This window comes from Callospermophilus lateralis, chromosome 1 (genome assembly GCF_048772815.1).
Source record: "Callospermophilus lateralis isolate mCalLat2 chromosome 1, mCalLat2.hap1, whole genome shotgun sequence".
In the NCBI taxonomy this organism is placed as follows: Eukaryota; Metazoa; Chordata; class Mammalia; order Rodentia; family Sciuridae; genus Callospermophilus; species Callospermophilus lateralis.
Genome location: NC_135305.1, coordinates 212,766,620 through 212,788,149, shown reverse-complemented (window position 1 = coordinate 212,788,149; position 21,530 = coordinate 212,766,620). Strand labels below are relative to the sequence as shown.

General features: G+C 40.0%; 2 protein-coding genes across 2 annotated transcripts; both read left to right on the top strand.

Annotated features, from left to right (window-relative positions):
- Positions 1-11,362: 11,362 nt before the first annotated feature.
- On the top strand, positions 11,363-12,277 carry LOC143410243 (olfactory receptor 7A5-like). The gene has a single exon (XM_076871011.2). It carries the CDS (start codon positions 11,363-11,365, stop codon positions 12,275-12,277), a length of 915 nt encoding a protein of 304 aa, XP_076727126.2.
- A 3,354-nt stretch (positions 12,278-15,631) lies between these two features.
- Positions 15,632-20,651, top strand: LOC143400114 (olfactory receptor 7A10-like). The gene is made up of 2 exons (XM_076857413.2): positions 15,632-15,671; positions 19,774-20,651. The coding sequence occupies exons 1-2, from the start codon at positions 15,632-15,634 to the stop codon at positions 20,649-20,651; spliced, it is 918 nt and encodes a 305-aa protein (XP_076713528.2).
- The last annotated feature ends 879 nt before the right edge of the window (positions 20,652-21,530 follow it).

Genomic DNA, 21,530 nt, shown 5'->3' with positions numbered 1-21,530 from the left:
TCACCCCATCCTCTAATATGCCCTGCTCAGAAGCAAAGTCAAGATCTGTGCCTAGCTTATCCCAGCTAGGTATAGTAAGGCTGCCCAAGAACACAAACCACGGTGCAGCAATATCTGTCTTCTGTAAAAATCTCTGTAAAGTACTACGTTTCACTTCTAGGCCCTTGGAACGTAACAGGTCATCTAGGGCCAGGAGAAGCGGACTTGAAGATACGGCACCCATGACACAACAAAAGACACACAAAAAACAAAAGTGAAAGTAAGAGCGAAAGTACACAGTGCAGCTGCAATAAGATGTAATGCTCTCTCTGGCTTTACAGAGGAGCTGCCGCTTTGATAGCGGGTCCCACTTACCTGGGACTAATCCCCGCTTTGACCGCAGGTCCCACTTACCTGGGACTAACCTCCGCTTTGACCGCGGGTCCCACTTACCTGGGACTAACCGGTGCACCACCCCTGACTGCTGAAAGTTCTGGTTCCCGGGTTTTCAGCACCACTTGTTGCGACCCCTTGCCCGCAAGGAAGACGCAACTCAGGAATCTTCTTTCAGCAGTTTATTCAGGCCCTTGATATTTCTTCTAATTCTTTGTTGGATGCCCCTCCCAGCCTTAATAAAGCATCCCAAGCCCCAATGCGAAGCTGCCACGTGGAACTTTCTCATAGGGTGCTGAAAAACCATGCACCAACTCTCCCAAACAAGGAGTTGTTTGTTACAGACCACAGTGGAGCCAGCGCCATCCTGCAATGGCGACCATAATCTGCAGAAGCGGCTCACCACAGTCTTGCTGGCTGGTGGCCCCCTCATTGGTATCCTTTATTCATACTGCAAGATAGTGTCCTTCATCCGTGCAATCTCATCATCTCAGGGCAAGTTCAAAGCCTTCTCCACCTGCACATCTCACCTCTCTGTGGTCTCCTTGTTTTATGGTAGAACCCTAGGTGTGTACTTGAGTTCTGCTGTGACTCAAAACTCACACTCCATTGCAACCGCTTCAGTGATGTACACTGTGGTCACCCTTATGCTGAACCCCTTCATCTACAGTCTGAGGAACAAGGACTTCAAGAGTGCTCTGAGAAGACTCTGTGACACAGGAAGATAAAAGTGTTAATTGTGCTGAGACTGAATAAGTGCCCATGATTGCAGGACTCAGAGCCTCAGAACCAGAATCCAGGGTTCTTCACCAGAAGGTGGAAGAAGGGCTTGGTCCTTCTACATTAATAGAGTTTGCATTTTTTTTATTTCAACTTCAACATACAATCCCACTACACCTTTTACTCTGTTGCACACTGTGATCACTATGAAATCCAACCGTTTTTCCTTGTCATTTCCAGCTTGCTCCAAATTATTCCCAATTTTGATGAGAAATACTTGAAAATTCTCATTTATCCCATAAGATGTATTTTTAGAAATAATCTCAAATGACATGTGTCATGGTAAGGAATTTTTCATTTTGCTTAAAATATGCATAATTAGTATTCACAAATGAAAAACTGCATATAACAACTAAGGCAAATTTTCATAATTTTACTGTGTAAGTATATCTTAGAAAAACAAATTTTTGATACCATGGATTGAACCCCAGGCTGTTTAATGACTGAGACATAGGCACAGCCATTTCTGTTTTTTGTTTGAGATAGCATTTTTTCTATGTTGCTTAGGGCCTTACTATATTGCTGATGATGGCTTTGATATGTGATTCTCCTGCCTCAGATTCCTGAGTCACTGGGATTGCACGTGTGCACCATGCCTGGACGAGAATAGATATTCAATTTTGATTCTTTGATTTTTTCCTATATTATTTCCAAAACTTCCAGTTTTGATAAGGTATACTTTAACTTACCATGGTATTAGCTGGTCATTAGGTTATATTCTCACTTTTGGATTGTGTTTCTATTTCATCATGGTGTCCACAGGGCCTAACATAGTCATGGGCAAAACAGGTCATGTCCCCAGAGTTATCTATGCCACCATTTTTCCCTGGCACATATTTTTATGGGCTAGACATTACTTTTGAAATGCTAGCAATATATAAATGGTGAGCAGATTGATGGTTCTGGGGGGCCAGGCACTGGGCAGGGAGAAAGGTGGATGGGGCTGTAACAGGGCAAAACTTGGGATCCTTGACTGCTGGGAACTGTTCTGTATGTTATTTTGATGAACGTAAATAATTGCAACTATTAGGGAGGTTCAGTGTGATATTTCTACCCATGCCCACAGTGTACACTCATCAATATAGCCATCCATTATCCACCCTCTCCAACCTGATGTATAGTAATCGCTATTCTATATTCAAGTTAGTATTTATTTTATTTTATTTTATTTTTTCTTCTTCATTTGAGAGACCATGAATTATTTTTCTTTTGGTATCTGCCTTATTCACTTAGCACAATGTGCTCCGGTTCCATCCACATTGGCCTAAATGACAGGATTTCATCCTTACATAAGGATAGATGGTGTTCCATGTTGTATATATGCCACATTTTTTCCCTTCACTCCTCTGGTGATGGGCACTTAGATTGACTCCCTATCTGAGCCTGTGTGAATGATGTGGTAAGACATGGGCAGGGAGCTTCTCCTTGCTCTGTGTGTTCCTTTCCTTGTTATCAGCACTGATGAGCTGCCTGTGACATTTTGCTCAGTGTTACCATGGTGGAAACTGACAAAAGGGTCTTTGGATTTCTCTCTCTCTCTCTTTTTTTTTTTACTACCACATGTTAATCCACAACTTTCTCCATATGAAAAGTTCCATTAAGAATTATAAATCAAAAGGGAAAGCAGAGCAAGCCATTTGTACATAGTTTAAATGTTGATGTGTTCTCCTTTCCTCCTGAACTCATGGTTGCTGTTCACTTTCTCCCATGGAATTGCAAGCTGTCATTGCTGCCCTGGTGCATCCTAGGCTTTAAATTCCCCTCATGTGCTTTCTTCTCATGAGAGCTGGTAAATGAAAGAGAACACCATCTTGATGACAATGTCAACCCACACACAAAATGTACAAAGACTGTGGTAAAGTCTGCTTTTCAGGTTGTTGTAAAAATGTTGGATATTGAAATAAATCGATTTGGACAAAAAAAAAATGTTGGCATATGAGATCTTGATCTCTGCTACATAGAGATGAGAGAAGACAGTACTGATGGATATTTCATTTAGAATATGGCTTTTACTTAAGTAAACCTCTGCTACTGCACCCCTTCTGCACAAAATAGGAACCCCACACCTTTCTGGACTTGCCAGAATCCTGAGTTCCCCTAATCAGTCAACATCATCAATAACATAGCAGTGTACTTAGCTTCTATCATTCTAGAATTTTGACAGTCAAGAACCAGTTCAAAGTCTTTTCTGTATGTGGGTTTAAAATATTAGTAATGTCCTTACATTATGCACTGGCTATGTGAGTCAGCATTTTGTTACTATAACACAACACCTGAGATAATGGATTTATAAGGAGAGAGCATTTATTTTGGCTCACAGTTATCAAGATTCCAATCTGTTTTGGATTGGCTCCATGGCTTGGCCCTATTGCCATGAGCATATGTCGAGGGGTGGCAAGAATGCAGCAGAGGAAACCCGCTGACCTCATGGCCCAGAAATGGAAGACACAGAGGAACAGATGGGGGTCTTGTAATTCCTTTTAAGGGCATTTCACAAATGAACTAAGATTTCCCAGTAGACCTTCCTCTTAGTATTTCTACCACCTTCCAATAGCACCAAGCTGGGGACCAAGCTTTAACACAGGGCCTTTGGGTGACACTTAAGATTGAAACTGTAGCACTGGCCTTGAGGTCTTCCTCAGTTCTGTGGGCACTTTGTTGTCTAGATGACCTTGATGTGGCCTTGGTGTCACCCACATGTTGAGCCCCTTTGTCTACAGTCTGAGGAGCAGGGAGTTGGAGGGGTCAGGTGGATGGTGCCCCAGTGAAGGCCATGGCAGGACTCTCCTGAGCAGCAGTGGGCACGACACCAAGGGCCCTAGAGCGTAGATTCCCCAATCCAGCCCTTTAACGACTTCAGCTTTCACAGGTTTTAAAGGCACCCCTCCCTGGGGTCTCCCTTCAGGACCACCTGTCCTCAGGACTGTTCCTGAGATTCCACATTGGATCAGCCTTTTAAATTTCACCAGGAAATGTCAGTTGTGTGAACACAATAGGGCACTTTCCCAGTTATCTACAATAAGGGATTGTCTTTAATTTTAAAAAATAAAATCTTAAACCTTTAACACATAACCTCACAAGTGATGCTCGGGGGGCCTTGTTGCCCTGGAAACTCACTTGCAGAGATGTGTTCTGAGGTGATGCAAATGAGCCCAACTCTGCAGATTTCCTGTCTTTTTGTTGGATTCTCTTTCCTTCCCATAATCCTCAGCTTGCTGAAGTTTTCCACTCACTCACTATGAATTCCTTGAAATTCTGAACCCTATCTCATCTGTGCCTGCAAACGTGAGGTCTAGTACAATTCCTGATAAGGAGTTTTTCCTGTGTGAATTTTAGTTAAGTAGAATGAAAATTAGGAGATGGTTGAAGAGAAAGAAGAGAGTGTCTGAGCCACAAAACTACACATGGGCAGGTAACTAAGGCTTTGAGGAAGAAAAAAAATAAAAATCCAGACTCATGGAGGTAGATCTTAATAATAACAAAAGAGAGGGAATGAAATTGGATTCCAAAGACGTACCTGCACTTCCCAATGTTCCTGGGGCAGTCTTCACAATAATCAAATATAGTATATTTATAAACTGAGTGCTCTTCAGCCTTCAAGAATGAAATCCTGTCATTTACAAGAGAATAAAGGGGACAGGCCATTGTGTCCCATGAAAGAAGCCACACAGAAGCAAACACTGCATGTGCTCCTATGTGGAGGCCAAGGGAGCCTCAATCTACATACAGAATAGTGGCCCTGGAGACTGGTAAGAGGTAGGAGGAGGAGGAGGGGAGGCTGGATAACAGGTACAGGAACACAGGTGAATAGGAAGACCCAGTCCTGGTGTGCCACAGTGAGTGGGGGTGGGTGGGGGCTGCAGTGCCCAGATCTTTTCATGAGTTTAATGAAGATTTGAAGTGAGGAACGCAGACCTGGAATCATAAGATAATGATATGGGGAAGGAAAATTCCCTTAAGCTATTTTTTTCAGCACATGTTGTGTGCATGGGCTAAAAATATCATGTTTAGCCTGTGGATATGTAGAATCACTTGTCCATAAATATTCAATTAAGATTTTAAAATTCCACTCAGCATTTGCCACTTTGTTGGACCATCTGATACACATTGTCTCTGGAGGTTCCTGGTCACTCCTTCACCAGGGAGCAGGACCTTATGGTCACCAGGCAATGAACTTGAGGTCACAGCGGGCAGGCCATGGTCCCAGACCTCATGTTAAGATGGCTCTAGAGAAACTTTACTACTGTATAAATTAAGCTCAGAGAAAACAAGAGCTTCTGATACAGACTCCTGCTTCTGGGATTCTCCCAACAAAGAATCACTCTGTCTCTGGGTTTTGCAGATTTAGGACTAGAGCAAACACCAAGGCAAGGTATTCAAAGTTCCCTCGATGATTTTAATGTAACCTCCTCTGTGTATTTATGAAATTGAACACATTTTCATGTCACAAGCCATTTGTATTCTTTATCCATTTGACTCAGGCACATTACTATTTTTCTTTCATTTCAAAAATCGTAATTGTTTTGAAATAATTTTTATATGTCTATTTTGCCTTTTTGGATATCATTTAATTTAATTTATTTTTAGGGTCCTTCATTTTGTTCATATTTGAGGTTTGTAACCTGATGTTATAGGATAAATATAAGTAGGTAAATGATTATAATAATGAGGCAAATATCCACAGTATAAAAAAAATTGCCTAGTTTTTAAAAATTTCTTATTAATTCTTTAAATTTATCTCTAAAAAATTTGTTTCAATTCATTATACATGACAACAGAATGCATTTTGATGCATTATACATAAATGGAGTATGACTTCTCATTCATCCAGTTTATATGATGTAGATAGTAACATAAGTCATATAATCATGTATGTACATAGGGTAATAATGTCTGGTTTATTCTGTAATTTTATCATTTTTGACATGTATAATTTAAAATATTTTATTCAATGATTATTTTCTTAATTGAACAAATAGAATATGGCATATTAATTCAATTCATGTATATAGTGTGTAATGATCATGTCAGGATAGTCAACAATTCTATTTTCCTTAACAATTTCAGAAATGTATAATTAACATGTAAAATTTGCATGTAGGTATAGGTACACCATCATAATTTAATACTTGTGTGCATTAAATGCTGATAATATGAAGATAATTAATGCTTGTATATCTTTCCTAACGGCATTTGCTCTGGAGTGTCTGAGCTCTTCTTTCCCAGTTATTCATAAAAACATATAAAACATTACTATGAACAGTTCCCCTCATGTGCTCAATTGAAGAATGTGTTCAATAAGGATTAACTGTTTTACATATAAAATTGTTACAAAATTGGCATCCTTGATCCTATGGAGAGAACTGGAGGTCACCGTGTGAAGGGCAACAAGCCAGGCACAGAGAGACAAGTACTGCAGGACCTCACTCACATGTAGAAGGTTCAGAAGTTGCTCTCACAGGAGCACAGAGCAGAATGCGGGTTCCCAGAGGCTGGAAAGGGTAAGGGAGCAAGAGGGACAGAAGAAGGTGGACCCCAGGGTACTAAGTTGTAGTCAGGTAGGAGGAATTGGTTCTGGTGTTCTGTTGCACAGTACGGTCATGATAAGGTCCTGCATATTACAAAAATGATCGAGTCCAATATCCTTTGCAATTAGTGCTTTATAATTATACATAATATTGCGATTCATCTTGCCATAATCATAAAGGATGGAATACAATTGGCTTCAACTTAACCCCAAGTACCTCTCCTTCCCCTTCCCTGTCCTTGCTCTTTTTCAATTTCCTTTCTTCTACCAGTCTGGAGTGTGTTTACCACAAAGAAATGATAAACCTTGAGGTGGTAAATATGCGCACCTTGATCTGATCATTACCCAGTGTATAAAAGTATTGAAACCTCACATGGTGCCCTAAATATATGTGACACGAAAATGGCATCATTAAAAATTTAATATAAAGAAAGTTAAACCTCCCAGTGCCCATTATTCTGAAGTTGATCTGAGTAAATAAGCATAACCTCAGAACAATGTTGTGAGGAATAAATGAAGTGTGTGGAAATGCTGTGTGGGGCCACAGAAAGTGGTCATGGTACCAGGTGTGAAGACGACATGTGTGCCTATGGATTTGTAAATTTCTTAAGAGATGAATCATCCACCCACAGAAATTTACATGTACATACAAAATCACATTTCATTTCGAAATTTGAGAGAAGAGATCTGAAAAGAGCCAACTTTGAATGAGCATGAAATGAGAAGGGAGCTCAAGTCTTGGTGCCTAAAAGATTCTTATCTCTTCAAACTCATACTCACATCCTAAGGTAAGAGCCATCATTTGGTCCCTCATTAGAAATGCGAGTTTATCAGATGCATGACATTGTGGGAATTGTTGGCAAAATGTGATGAATACAGGAGGTGTTGTCTTATGGATTCACATTTTATACAAAAAGAGCTCACTCTTCTGTTAAAGTCAGAGAAAATTTCTGGAGACACCACAGACTATGTCCCCAACATGAGTCAGTGTTTTTAGGACACAAGATACCTAAACAGGGCTTTCTTAATTTCACACATGGAAGAAAACTTTAACTCACAGGAGGAATATGGTGGTAGGTGGTTTGGACTTTGGGAAGATGGGGCCTGTAGATTGGTGTTAATGGGCTGATGCACCTGACTCCACTCTGCTCTCAGGAGAATCTATGCAACCTCTTCCTGATTATAGACCAGAGTCCTGCAGGGAAATCAGGTGCTTAGAGGTTGCAGTATAAAGAAGGACATGAGCCTAGTGAGAAGATAGTGAAAGCTGTAGGCTGTGATTGCTCCTGCTCTCCCTGAGTGCACACCCTTGGGACTTACTTTATTCTTCAGGATCTTCAAATCTGACATGAGTACCATGAGTACCAAAGCTGGACCCCTTCCAGTTCTCTTGTGTCGTATTGGAGTCTCACTCTGTACTTTCAACATCCAGGGAAGAACTGAAACATGTGCATGAAGACCCTCCCACCAGAGATGCACCCCAGGTGAGCCTGGGGACCCAGTGACACCCAGGAAAATACTGAAGAGAATGAAGGTGAAGAGCTTTCACCTGAGGTTCCCCAAGAGCCCAACTAGCCTGGCCTGCAGCCCAGAGATAGTGGTATCCTTTGCTAATTTAATTAATTTATTAATGAATTTATAAGATACTAATATTGTCCCAGAAATCAGCAACACTGGATCATTGTTGACCATGAACTTATGGTAACAGAATGTCAATTAGAAGATGGATGGGAGGTATGAAGGGTCAAATCAAAGTAAATGTAAGTCTGAGTACCTTTGCAAGGAAGGGGAATGGATCAACCCAGAATGAACAGCAGAGGGATGTACACTGGTGGGAGATCCTTTTAAAAAATTACAATGGAGCATATTTCAGCACATTTTTAATATTTGTGAGAAAGATCCAGATTTAGGATTTTTTGTAAATAAATCTCTGCGTCAGAAACCAGATATATCACAGAATCTTCTTCCACTTTTGGTATTATCCACATGAAAAATAAATTTACTTAAGTGAAAAATAGGTGTGCTAAAGAGTTTTATATTACAATTATTTCATAACCTGTCAAGTAAGTGCATTGGTTGGATGTTGAATTCTCTATTTCAGATTTTTAAAACTCTTTGCTTTGAATTGGAGGGTGTTCCTTCCCATTTTTTTCTTTATTTTTTTTATTTTGGCATTTTATTCTTCGAAACAGAATGTTTTTCACTGATTTTGATGTTGTACTTGTTTCTATTCCATGAGCACAGCAACCATGTGAAGATGTATCTGTGGGGAGTGTCTGAAAGTCTACAGATTTTAATGTCTTCCAACAGATGAGTGTTTGTTATTTGGCTCCTACCAGGGCTTTTCATCCTGAAGGATCTGACTCAACAATGTGATATTTCTTCACTTGTGAATCCCCACTTTATCAAAAATGCAAGTGAAAGTTCTTATGCACTAATAAGTCAACTTTTCTACATATTCCCAAATTATTTTCATGTCTCTCTTATGTCTCTGTGCCTCTTGATTTTCCTCACTTTGATACAGGTGTATTTCCAAAAGCCATGTCACATTAGGCCAGCTGTTGGAAGGTGTTCCTCTTCATAATTTCACTAAAGAACATGTCCTTCATCCACAAGTAAATTTGAATTTATTTTTCTTTAGATAAATCATAACGTTATATCTGACTTCTCGATCTTTTATTTCTAACAGCCTATCAACTTATTTTTACATTTTATTCCTAATACCCTGATCTGAATACTATAAAATATATTCACGCATCAAAACATCATAATATACCCAATAATCCTACACAGTTATTAGGTGTTAATAAAATAATACTTAAAGAAAATTTAAAAAAAAACCCAAGAGCAACCAGGAATTGATGTCACATACAAAAAAATGTGGAATCAATGAATTGGTCATTGATAGCTCCTTATCCTCATTTGATCTAGCATAGCACACATATAGTGGATTATCATCTATAAACTCAGTGAACAGGCAATGATGCTGTGTGAATTTTAAAACAGGGAGAAAGAGGCCTGCCGTAACTGTGCGAATCTAGGGAAGTCTCAATAGGTCAGGTGAAAGGAACAAAACAGGAACACAGATCTGCTGTTTCCTATTAAAAGTTCCCCACTTTGCTGTAGGTACTTTGGATATCTCCTGTTGTCAATTGTTGATTTTCACCTTTGATCATTTTTTCTAATGTGTATGGACTGTCAGACGCCTTGACATAAGGAAGAGGAAGAGTGGGAGGGAGGAGGGGAAGGAGGGAAACTACTAGGGACTGAAGGGGAGCAAAACACATTCCCTGCATGTGACATTGTGTCAGAATGACCCCAACAGGGCTTGGGCTGGGGCTCAGGGGCAGAACGCTTGCCTAGCATGTTTGATGCACTGTATTGGATCCTCAGCACCACAAAAAAAATTAGTAAAGAGAATACAGATATTGTGTCCACCTAAAAAAAATACTTTCAAAAAATAGTCCCAACCTTATGTATCACTGCAAAGCAATAATAAAACATTTAAAAACTAGGTAAAAAAAAAAACAGTCACTACTTTGATCTTTTAGAAAACATACTTTTACTGTTTGTTTTGTGCTGGGCACTCAGAGAGGGTCATTGGGTTTGGAACGCTGCCAGGACCAAGGAAGCCTTTTCCTCCTGGAGAAGAGACACCTGGGCTTGCAAGGTCCTGTTCCCCTGGGTCCACGTCAGGTCACTCTGTTTCGCCCTCACCTCGTCATGTTCCATCCACCCCTTTGCCTTCTGTCTCCTTCTCTCTCACTCCCCATCCTTCTCTATTTCTCTTCCTCCCGCTGTTGACTGCACAGATTTTCATGCTCCTTTTTAAACACAGGGAAGAGGAGCAGCTTTCTTAAGTGGGTCTGCTCATTTGTTCATGGAAAGTGTGTCCAGTGGACTCTCCAAAAGGTCATCTCAGCTGTGGTGTCCACACTCAGAGCCTTGTTAGGGTGATTGGTGCTGAGAGCTGTGGCAGAAATAAGAAAAGTTATTCCAGTTAAAAGGTCATTATAAAATGTTCAAAGATAATAAGGGCTAGTTAGTACATAGAGGAAAAAATTCCTTATCCAGAGTTATTTGGAAAGTAAATTAATGAACCCATCTTGAACGGAGGTTCTATAAAAATTAAAATGCAGTTATCGCATGATGCACAATCACAATATTGGGAATATAGTCAGAGGAAATGAAATGGGTGTAGTGGAGATATCTGTCCTTCCATGTTTACTGATGCACTATTTACTGTAGCCAAGTTACAGGAACAACCAGAGTGCACATCAGGGGTGCTCGTTTTATACTTCTCAAACACACTATTAATTTTCCCTTTAGAATTCTGAAATACATGACTTCGTAGTGAAACCCTGGGAGTGAAAGAGGAATTCATCAACAGAGATGGCACAGCATCCTTTAGGGGGACATGACAGACACATGCATGTTCTATAGAAGTTAATTACTTTCCATTCCATTGTTTTGTTTTGTTTTTCTTTTTGTTTATTGTGGGGCTAATGATGGAATCCTGGGCCTTGATCATGTTAGATAAGCACTCCTCCACTGAGCTACACACCCATCCCTAAAATCAATTTCTTTACATCAAAATATGTACTGTCTCACTTCAATGATGTAATACTTGTCTATGGGAAAATTAGTTATGCTCTTTTTCTCATTTCTGGTAGTCACGTGCATATGGAACCAGGGAATGATACTCAACGTTTAGAATTCCTTCTTCTGGGATTTTCAGAGGACCCAGAACTGCAGCCCCTCATCTTTGGCCTTTTCCTGTCCATGTACCTGGTCACTGTGCTGGGGAACCTGCTCATCATCCTGGCCACCATCTCAGACTCCCACCTGCACACACCCATGTACTTCTTCCTCTCCAACCTGTCCTTTGTGGACACCTGCTTCACCTCCACCACCATCCCCAAGATGCTGGTGAACATCCAGACACAGAGCAAGGCCATTACCTATGCAGGCTGCATCATTCAGATGAACTTTTTTGTACTCTTTGCAGGATTGGACATTTTTCTTTTGACTGTGATGGCCTATGACCGGTATGTGGCCATCTGTCACCCCCTGCACTACATGGTCATCATGAACCACCAACTCTGTGCATTGCTAGTTCTGGTGTCCTGGGTTGTGAGTGTCCTACATGCACTGTTACAAAGCTTACTGATGTTGAGGCTGTCCTTCTGCACAGACTTGGAAATCCCCCACTTTTTCTGTGAACTTAACCAGGTGGTCCAGCGTGCCTGCTCTGACACCTTTCTTAATGAGGTGGTGATATATTTTGCTTCTTTCTTGCTGGCTGTTGGCCCCCTCACTGGCATCCTTTACTCTTACTGCAAGATAATGTCCTCCATCCGTGCAATCTCATCAGCTCAGAGCAAGTACAAAGCCTTCTCCACCTGTGCATCTCACCTGTCTGTGGTCTCCTTATTTTATGGCACAGGCCTTGGTGTGTATCTGAGTTCTGCTGTGACCCAAAACTCACACTCCATTGCAACTGCTTCTGTGATGTACACTGTGGTCACCCCCATGCTGAACCCCTTCATCTACAGTCTGAGGAACAAGGACATCAAGAGTGCTCTGAGAAGACTCTGAGAGAGAAACATTAAAATGTCAATTCTAGTGAAACCCAATAAGTGCCCGTGATTGCAGGGCTCAGAGCCTCCAATTCAGAATCTGAGTTTCTTTATCAGATTCTGGAAGCAGAACTTGCTCCTTCTCCTTTATTTCTGCTTTTCCATATCTTTGATTTTGACTTCTGCAAAATCACTAAGTCATTATTTTTATTGCACATTCTGATTTATTAGAAATTCAATCCTTTTAATTTGTCAATTCCAAATTTTCCCCAAATCATTCCCATCTTAGGATGAGAAATATTTGAAAATTCTCATTAGTTCCATCAGATATAATTTTAGAAATAATTTTATCTTAAATGACATATGTCATGCTATTTAATTATTTATTTTACTAAAAATAGTCATGATTTGTATTCACTTGTGAAAATAATATTTATAAAATTAGCCTATTATCATAAATTTATTGTGGAAGCAAATCTCAGAAAAAAAATATTAGTAGTACTATGGATGGGAACCTCTGAGCCATATCCATGGACATTTCTGGTTCTTATTTGATAAAGTATCTTGCTAAGTACTTAGGGCCTCACTAAATTTCTGAGGCTGATCTTCATCTTTGATCCTCCTGCCTCAGCCTCCTGAGTCACTGGGATTATAAGCATGCACCACCATGCATGACAGAGAATACATTTTCAATTGTGTGTTCATGATTCATTTCCTGTATTACTACCAGAACTTCCAATCTTCATAATGTAGCCTTTAACATACCATGACATTAGCTGATCATTAGGTTTTATTCTCAACTTTTTGGATCCTGTTTCTTTTTCAGCATGGTGTCCACAGTGCCTAACATAGTCATGGGCAAAATAGGTTTCCAGAGGTATCTACTCGGCCATTTTTCCCAGGCACATATTTCTATGTGCTAGACAACACTTTTGAAATGCTAGCAATGTATAAATGGTGAATAGATTAATGGTTTGAAGTTCTGGGCTCTGGGCAGGGAGGGGAGTATATGGGGCTATAACAGGGCAAATCTCTGAACCCTTGACTGATGAGAGCTATTCTGTATTTTTTAGATGATAATAAATTATTGTAAATGTTATGCTCAGCATGATATTTCCACACCTGCCCACAGTGTGCACTGATCAAATCCAGCCTCCCTTATCCACCCTCTCCAACAACTTCCCAACATCTAGTAATCTCTATCCTTTGTTCAGGGTGATATTTTGCCTTTTATTAACCTCCTCTTGAGACACCATGAAGTAGTGGTCTTTCGGTATCTGCCTCATCACTGAGCACAATATCCTTTAGGTCCATCCACATTGCCCCAAATAACAGGATTTCATCCTTACATGTGGCTGAGTATGTTCAAGTTGTATATATGCCATGTTGCTTTCCTCCTCTCATCAGGTGATGGGCACTTAGGTGACCTCATAGCATAGCTATTGTGAATGATGCTACAGTAAACATGGCCATGGACGATTCTCTTTGCTGTGACTTCATTTCCTTGTTATCAGTGTAAACACCTGGCTGTGATATTTTGCTCAGTGTTATCATGGTGGAAGCTCATAAAAGGGGCCTTTGCTCTCTCCCTGTCAGTTATTACTACTGCCCATTAATCTCCAATTTTCTCCAATTAAAAAGTTCAATTAAAAATTATGAATAAAAAAGTGATGGACATCTGAAGAAGCCATTTATAAACTGTTCACATTTTGATGTGTTTCCCTTTCCTCTTGAACCTGTGATTGCTGTTCACTTTCTCCCATGTGACTGTCAGCTGTCACTCCTGTCATGGTGCATCCTGTGTTTAAAATTACTCTATGTACTTTCTTCAAACAAGAGCAGGTTAATGAAAGAGAACACAGACTTGTTGATAATGGGCTGTGGCTTTCTGTCAATCCAGACATAAAACGTACAGAAGAGTGTTGTGAAGTGTACTTTCTGATTGGGGTAAAAATGTTGGATATTGAAATAAACAGATTTGAGACTATAAAGAAATGTTGGCATCTGATATTTCATTGTCCTCACTCTCTTCTCTGTAGAGACTAGGGGAGATGGTACAAATGGACATGTGATTTACACTGTGGCTTTTACTATTTAAGAACATCTCCTACTGCCTCCCTTCTGCCCACACATGGGAACCCCACACTGTTCTGAGATCTTGCCAGAGTCCTGAGTTCCTCCGTTCAGGCAACCTCATTAATAACATAGCAGGGTATGTAGTTTTTATCATTCTAGGTCTTTATCTCTTTCAACTCATACTCACATTCGAAATCAAGAACCATCATTTGGTCCCTCATTATAGAAATGTAAGTTCATTACCAGCATGAAATTTCTGGTATCATCAGCAAAGTGTGATGAGTGCAGGAGGTGCCGTCTTATGTTTTCACATTTCACAAACAAACAAACAAACAAAGAACACAGCTCACTCCTCTGTTTAAAAATGGAATGGAAAATTTCTGGAGATGCCAGAGTCTATGTTCCCAATGTGAGTCAGCATTTTGAGGGCACAAGATACCTAACCAGGGCAGCATTCTTAGTTTTAGGCATGGAAAGAAAAGTGGAACACAAAGGGTGGATGTGGTGATGGGTGGTGGGACATCAGGAAGGTGAGGCTCATGAATTGGTGGTAAAAAGGGGCAGATTAATAGCACTCCACTCTGATCTCAGGGGAATCTATGCAAACTCTTCCTTTCCTGATTATAGACCAGAGTCCTGCAGGGAAATCAGGTGCTTAGAGGTTGGAGTAAAAAGAAGGACATGTGCCTAATAAGCAGATAGAGAAAGCTGTGGGCTGTGATTTCTCCTGCTCTCCCTGAGTGCACTCCCTGGGCACACTTGATCTTCAGGATCTTGACATCTGACTTGAGGACCAAAGCGGGACCCATTTCTGTTCTCTTGTCTGGGGTCAGAGCCTCACTCTGCACTTCAAAATCCAGGGAAGAACTGAAGCCTATGCATGAGGACCCTCCCATCAGAGATGCCACCCAGGTGAGCCTGAGGACCCAGTGACACTGCAGGAGAGGACTGAAGAGAATGAAGGCAGAGCTTTTACCTGAGGTTCCCTGAGAGCCCAACTAGCCTGGCCTGCAGCCCAGAGATGGTGGTGTCCTTTGCTAGCTTAATTAATTTATTAATGGATTTATAAGATACTAAAAAGGAGAAGTGACCAAGAATTCAGGAACACGGGGTCACTGTTGACCATTAACTTATGGTAACAGAATCTCAATTAGAAGAGGGATAAGAGGCACAAGTGGTTTAAATAAAGTAAAATGTAAGTCTGCTTACATTTGCAATGAAGTGGAATGGGTAAATACAGTATTAAGTATGGAGAGATATGCACTGGAGGGAGCTCATTTAAAAAAAAAAAGGTATAATGGAAGATATTTCAGCACATTTTCATATTGGAGAGAAAGGTCTGATTTAGGAATTTCTGTAAATAAATTCCTGCAGGAGAAAATCATGATATAGATATTTCATTGACTCCTCTTCCTTTCTGAGTATCCACATGGAAAATGAACTAACTTAATAAGTGAAGATGAGTATGCCAAAGAGTTTTACATTGTAAGTATTTCACAACCAGTCAAGATGAATTCAACAGGATGGCTGTCAACCTCTCTATTTCAAATTGTTAAGACCCTTTGCTTAGGGTTGGAGTGTATTCCCTCTCATTCTATTTTTTTTTAATTCTTAGAGTTTTTTTTTTTCACAGATTTTGCATGTTGTCCCTAGTTTCATTTACATAAGCACAGCACATAAGTGGAGATGTATCTGTGGGTTGTTTCTGAAAGTCCACAGATTCTAACGTTTTCCAATCCGCCAGTGTTTGTTATTGGGCACCTCATAGGATTTTTCATTCTGAAAGATGTGACTGAACAATCACATATTTCTTGACTTGTGAATCCTTGCTTTAGACGAAAATGCTGGTGAAAGTTCTTCTGTACTCCTTGCACTAATAAGTCAACTTTTCAACATATTTCCAACTTAGTTTCATGTTTCTCTTAGGTCTCTGTGCCTCTTGATTTTCCACAATGTAATAATGTATGCATTGCTTCTCATCATTTTACTAGAGAGCATATACATCTTCCACAAGTATATGGTGTTTGTTTATCTTTAGATAAGATTCAATCATAAGTTTTTACTCTACTTACTTATCATTTATTTCCAAGACTCTAGCAATTTATTTTTACATTTTCTTGTTAATACCCTTTTTTGATCATTATGCAACATTTTCATATATCAAAACATCACAATATGCCTCATAAACATATAATTATTATGTCTAACAAAATAACATGTACAAAAATTTTTTAAAAGCCCCAAACACAAGAACAATCATGAAATGATGCCACACACACAAAGCAAGCAAAGTAATGGTAAGGACTTAATGAGATTTCAAGGCTAATTACCCTGATGTGATCGTCACACGGCACATACATATATGGAATGATCACATATATACTCAGTAAACAGGCACAATGATTGTGTAATAATTTTAAAATAGTGACAAAGGTGTGCCTTATCTGCAACATAACTAGGGATGAGCCAATAGGTCAGGTGAAAGGGGCAGAACTAGGGAAGACAGATCTGCTATTTCATAATCAATGTTCCCCACTTTCCTGTAGGATGTTGCATATCTCCTTTTGTGAATTGCTGATTTTTTACCTTTGGTCATTTTTTTTTCCTTTTTAAGTGTATAGGTCTCTCAGGTGCCTTGACACAAGAAAGAGGTATTGTGACCATCTACAACTAAAACTATTTAATGACCCTAACACTATGCATCACTGCAATGCAATAATAACAACATTAAAAATGTAGATTAAGAATATGATGTCACCACTTTGGTGTTTGGGGCAACTTTATTTTGCTGTTTATGGTTTGTGCTGGGCACTCAGCGAGGGTCACTGGATTTGGAACCCTGCCAGGACCAAGGCAGCCTTTCCCTCCTGGACAAGAGACACCTGGGCTTGAAAGGTCCTGTTCCCCTGGGTCCACGTCAGCTCACTCTCTCTCTGCCCTCACCTCTTCATGTTCTGTCCACCCCTTTGCCTTCTCTCTCCTTTTCTCTCATTCCTCATCTTTCTCTATTTCTCTTTTTTCCCCTCTATTGACTGCACAGATTTTCATCCTCCTTTTCAAACACAGGGAAGAAAAGAGGTATTCTTCTTTTTTTATTTTTTGTTCATACATGACAATAGTGGAATGCATTATATTCATAATTATCCATTCACGGCACAATTTTTCATAACTCTGTATTTAAAGTATGTTCATGCCAAATTATGCCATTATACATTAGCTCTCATTGATTTTTTTTTTGCATTACATTTCTTAATACCCCTTTATACCACAATTTATCATGTCTCTGTTTGTATATAAGGTGGGTTCACTCATTTGTTCATGTAAAGATTGTCGAGTGAAATCTATAGGTACCCTGTCCACATTCTTCAGAGAAAAGACAAACTTGGCTTGCTTTGTTGAAGCTCACAACCTTGACAGGTGATTGGTGCTGAGAGGCCATGGCAGAAACCAGGCTATCAGAGTGTGTGAGTGTGTGTGTTTGCCTCATGGAGGGCTCAGAAAAGGTGAAATGATCTTATAAATTCCAGGGTGATTCTTAGAAGCTCGAGGCTAGAACTTAACCTTCAGCTGGTAGCAAGGAAGGAATTCTTTTGCAATCCACAGAATGTGTTTGCAGCAAATCTAAGGGCAAGACGCTTAGGGTGTGGATGAAGGACTCCCTGTACCTTGTAGTCTCAGAGAGCAGTGAGGCCAGCTCATTCTTTGCTATTCTCTGACACCAAATCTCATCACTCTCGGTCTTTTACCTCCTTCTTGCCAACAGCTTTCTTTCATGCCTCAGTTTTTTGAAACAAGCATGTTCCTTAGGACCTGTGCACTTACTGTCCCCTAGTGAAGACCGCCCCACTGAGGATGACTTGTGGCTCCTGCCCTGCCTTCCTTGTGGTCTCTCTTTGGATGCCCCTCTTTCTGCTGGTTATCCCTGCATTGCTATAAAACTACAAATACCTCTCTGCTCTTTCTTTTTCCTCTTAGTTCCTATCACCATGAGACATATTAGGTGATTTTTACCATTTTGGCTTATGTTCTCTCCCTCTCTTTGGATAATGGGGACTTCTGTGTTTTAACTCATACAGATTACTCATCCAGTGCGTGGAACATACTTGGTACTCAGTAATTAGTTATTGCTTTATTTTTAATTGACATATAATTATACAAGTTCACAAAAATAACTTAATATTTACATACATGTATAAATTGTGTAATAGTTGAACAAGTATGATTGGCTTAATTTTCTGAATCATTTATCATTTCTCTCTGACAAACATTAAAATCCTCCCCTCTATCTATTTTAAAATAGGGAACATATTATTTTAACTATAATTACCCCACTGTACAGTACATCACCAGAAGCTATTCCTCTTCTCTTACTGTAATTTTTCCCCTTGAGGAGCTTCCCTTTGGGCCCAGAATGCACCTCAGCTTCTGGTGACCATCCTGCTATTCTGACATTCTATGAGATCAAATTTCTCAGAATCCACACAAGAATGATATCATGCAGCTATGGTGTTCCTGTACCTGGCTGATTTCACTTCATAAATGTCCCCAGGTTCATCTATGTTGTCTGAATGATAAGACTCATCATTTCATTAACAGCTGTTATTATTCCACTGTGTATCTGTACCACTTACAAATGGCCAATAGCTGTGTGAAATATGCTCAAAATTGCTAATTATTTGGGAAATGCTAATCAAAATTATGGTAGAGTGTGACATAACTTCAGGTGGAAGGGCTATTATCGAAAAGGGCCAATGATTATGGGGGAAGAAAAGGAATCCTGACCTGGAGTTGGTAGGAATGCAAGTTATTGAAGCCATTATGGAGAACATTATGGAGACTCCACAAAATTAAAATACAGTTATCACTTGATTAGCAATCCTATTACTGGGTATGTGGCCAAAGAGAATGAAATGGGTATTTTGAAGAGATCTGCCCTTCCACGTTGACGGATGCACAATTCACTGTAGTAGCCAAAACACAGAAACAACCAAAGTGCTCAGGAGGGGTGCTCAATTTACACTTCTCAAAGGCCTGAATAACTTTCTTACTAGAATTCTGAAATGCATGACTTCCTAGTCAAATCTTCAGAATAAAACAGGAATTCCTCTTCAGAGGTGACACAAGATCCCTTAGGGGACAAGAGCCACACATGTTCAATAGAAGTTATTTTTTCCCCATTCTCTTGGCATTTCTCTATTGTTTTGAGGTGTGTGGATGGTAACCAGGGCCTTGCATATGTTAGGCAACCACTCCAACATGACTGACACACACATCACTAAAATTATTTTTATAGCAAAATATGTATTGTTTCATTTCAATGATGTAATACCTGTCTGTAAAAAAAAAGTTATGCTCTTTTTTCTCATTTCTGGTAGTCACATGCATTTGGAAACAGGGAATGATACTCAACATTTAGAATTCCTTCTTCGGGACTTACAGAGGATCCAGAACAGTTGCTCCTCCTCTTTGGCCTTTTCCTGTCCATGTACCTGGTCACTCTGCTGGGGAACCTGCTCATCATCCTGGCCACCATCTCAGACTCCCACCTACACACACCCATGTACTTCTTTCTCTCCAACCTGTCCTTTGTAGACATCTGCTTCACCTCCAACACTGTCCCAAAGATGTTGGCGAACATTCAGACACAGAGCAAGGCCATTACCTATGCAGGCTGCATCACCCAGATTCACTTTTTTGTACTCTTTGCTGGGTTGGATGGCTTCCTTTTGACTGTGATGGCCTATGACCGGTATGTGGCCATCTGTCACCCCCTGCACTACATGGTCATCATGAACCGCAGGCTCTGTGGATTGCTAGTTCTGGTGTCCTGGGTTGTGAGTGTCCTACATGGATTGTTACATAGCTTAATGATATTGCGGCTGTCCTTCTGCACAGACTTGGAAATAATCCCACACTTTTTCTGTGAACTTAACCAGGTGATTCAGCATGCCTGCTCTGACATCTTTCTCAATGAGGTGATGATATATATTGCTTCTTTCTTGCTGGCTCTTGCCCCCCTCACTGGCATCCTTTACTCTTACTTCAAAATAGTGTCCTCCATCCGTGCAATCTCATCAGCTCAGGGCAAGTACAAAGCCTTCTCCACCTGTGCATCTCACCTCTCTGTGGTCTCCTTATTTTATGGCACAACCCTAGGTGTGTATCTCAGCACTGCTGTGACCCAAAACTCACACTCTACTGCAACAGCCTCAGTGATGTACACTGTGGTCACCCCCATGCTGAACCCCTTCATCTACAGTCTGAGGAACAAGGACATCAAGAGTGCTCTGAGAAAAATTTGTGACACAGGAAGATGAAAGTGTTAATTGTGCTGAAACTGAATAAGTGCCCTTGATTTCAGGGATCAGAGCCTCAGTAGCAGAATCTGCATTTCTTCGCTGGAATGTGGAAGCAGGACTGGATCCTGCTACGTTAACACAGAGTTTCATTTCTTGGATTTCAACTTTGACATACAATCCCACTACACCTTTCACTTTATTGCACACTGTGATCACAATGAAATTCACCCCTTTCCCCTGTCATTTCCAACTTGTCCCAAATTATTCCCACTTTGGATGAGAAATACTTGAAAATTCTCATTTATCCCATAAGATATATTTTTAGAAATAATCTCAAATGACATATATCATGCTAAGTAATTTTTCATTTTGCTTAAAATATGCATAATAAGTATTCTCATGTGAAAAACTTCATATAACAACTAAAGTTAATTTTAACAATTTTATTGTGGAAGTAAATCTGAGAAAATAAAATTTAATACTGTGGATTGAACCCAAGGCTGTTTAACCAGTGAGCCATAGGCACAGCCCTTTCTGTTTTTTTGTTTGAGACAGTGTCTTGCTATGTTGCTTAGGTCCTTACTACATTGCTGAGGATGGCTTTGATATGTGATCACCCTGCCTCAGACTCCTGAGTCACTGGGATTCCAAGTGTGCACCATGCATGGATGAGAATAGATATTCCAATTTTGTATTTTTGATTTTTTTCCTATATTATTTTCAAAACTTCCATTTTTGAAAAGGTAGCCTTTAACATCCCAAGGTATTAGCTGTTCATTAGGTTTTATTCTCACTTTTGGATTGTGTTTCTATTTCAGCGTGTTGTTCAGAGTGCCCAGATGTATCTACTCCACCATTTTTCCCAGGTGCATGTTTTTATGTGCTAGACCACACTTT

Excerpts from the sequence above, each read along its gene's own strand:
- LOC143410243 (XM_076871011.2), top strand. The coding sequence starts at position 11,363 with ATGGAACCAGGGAATGATACTCAACGTTTAGAATTCCTTCTTCTGGGA.
- LOC143400114 (XM_076857413.2), top strand. The coding sequence starts at position 15,632 with ATGGAAGATATTTCAGCACATTTTCATATTGGAGAGAAAG. Across the intron at positions 15,672-19,773 it reads TTTTCATATTGGAGAGAAAG|AGGATCCAGAACAGTTGCTC; the intron begins GTCTGATTTAGG and ends CGGGACTTACAG.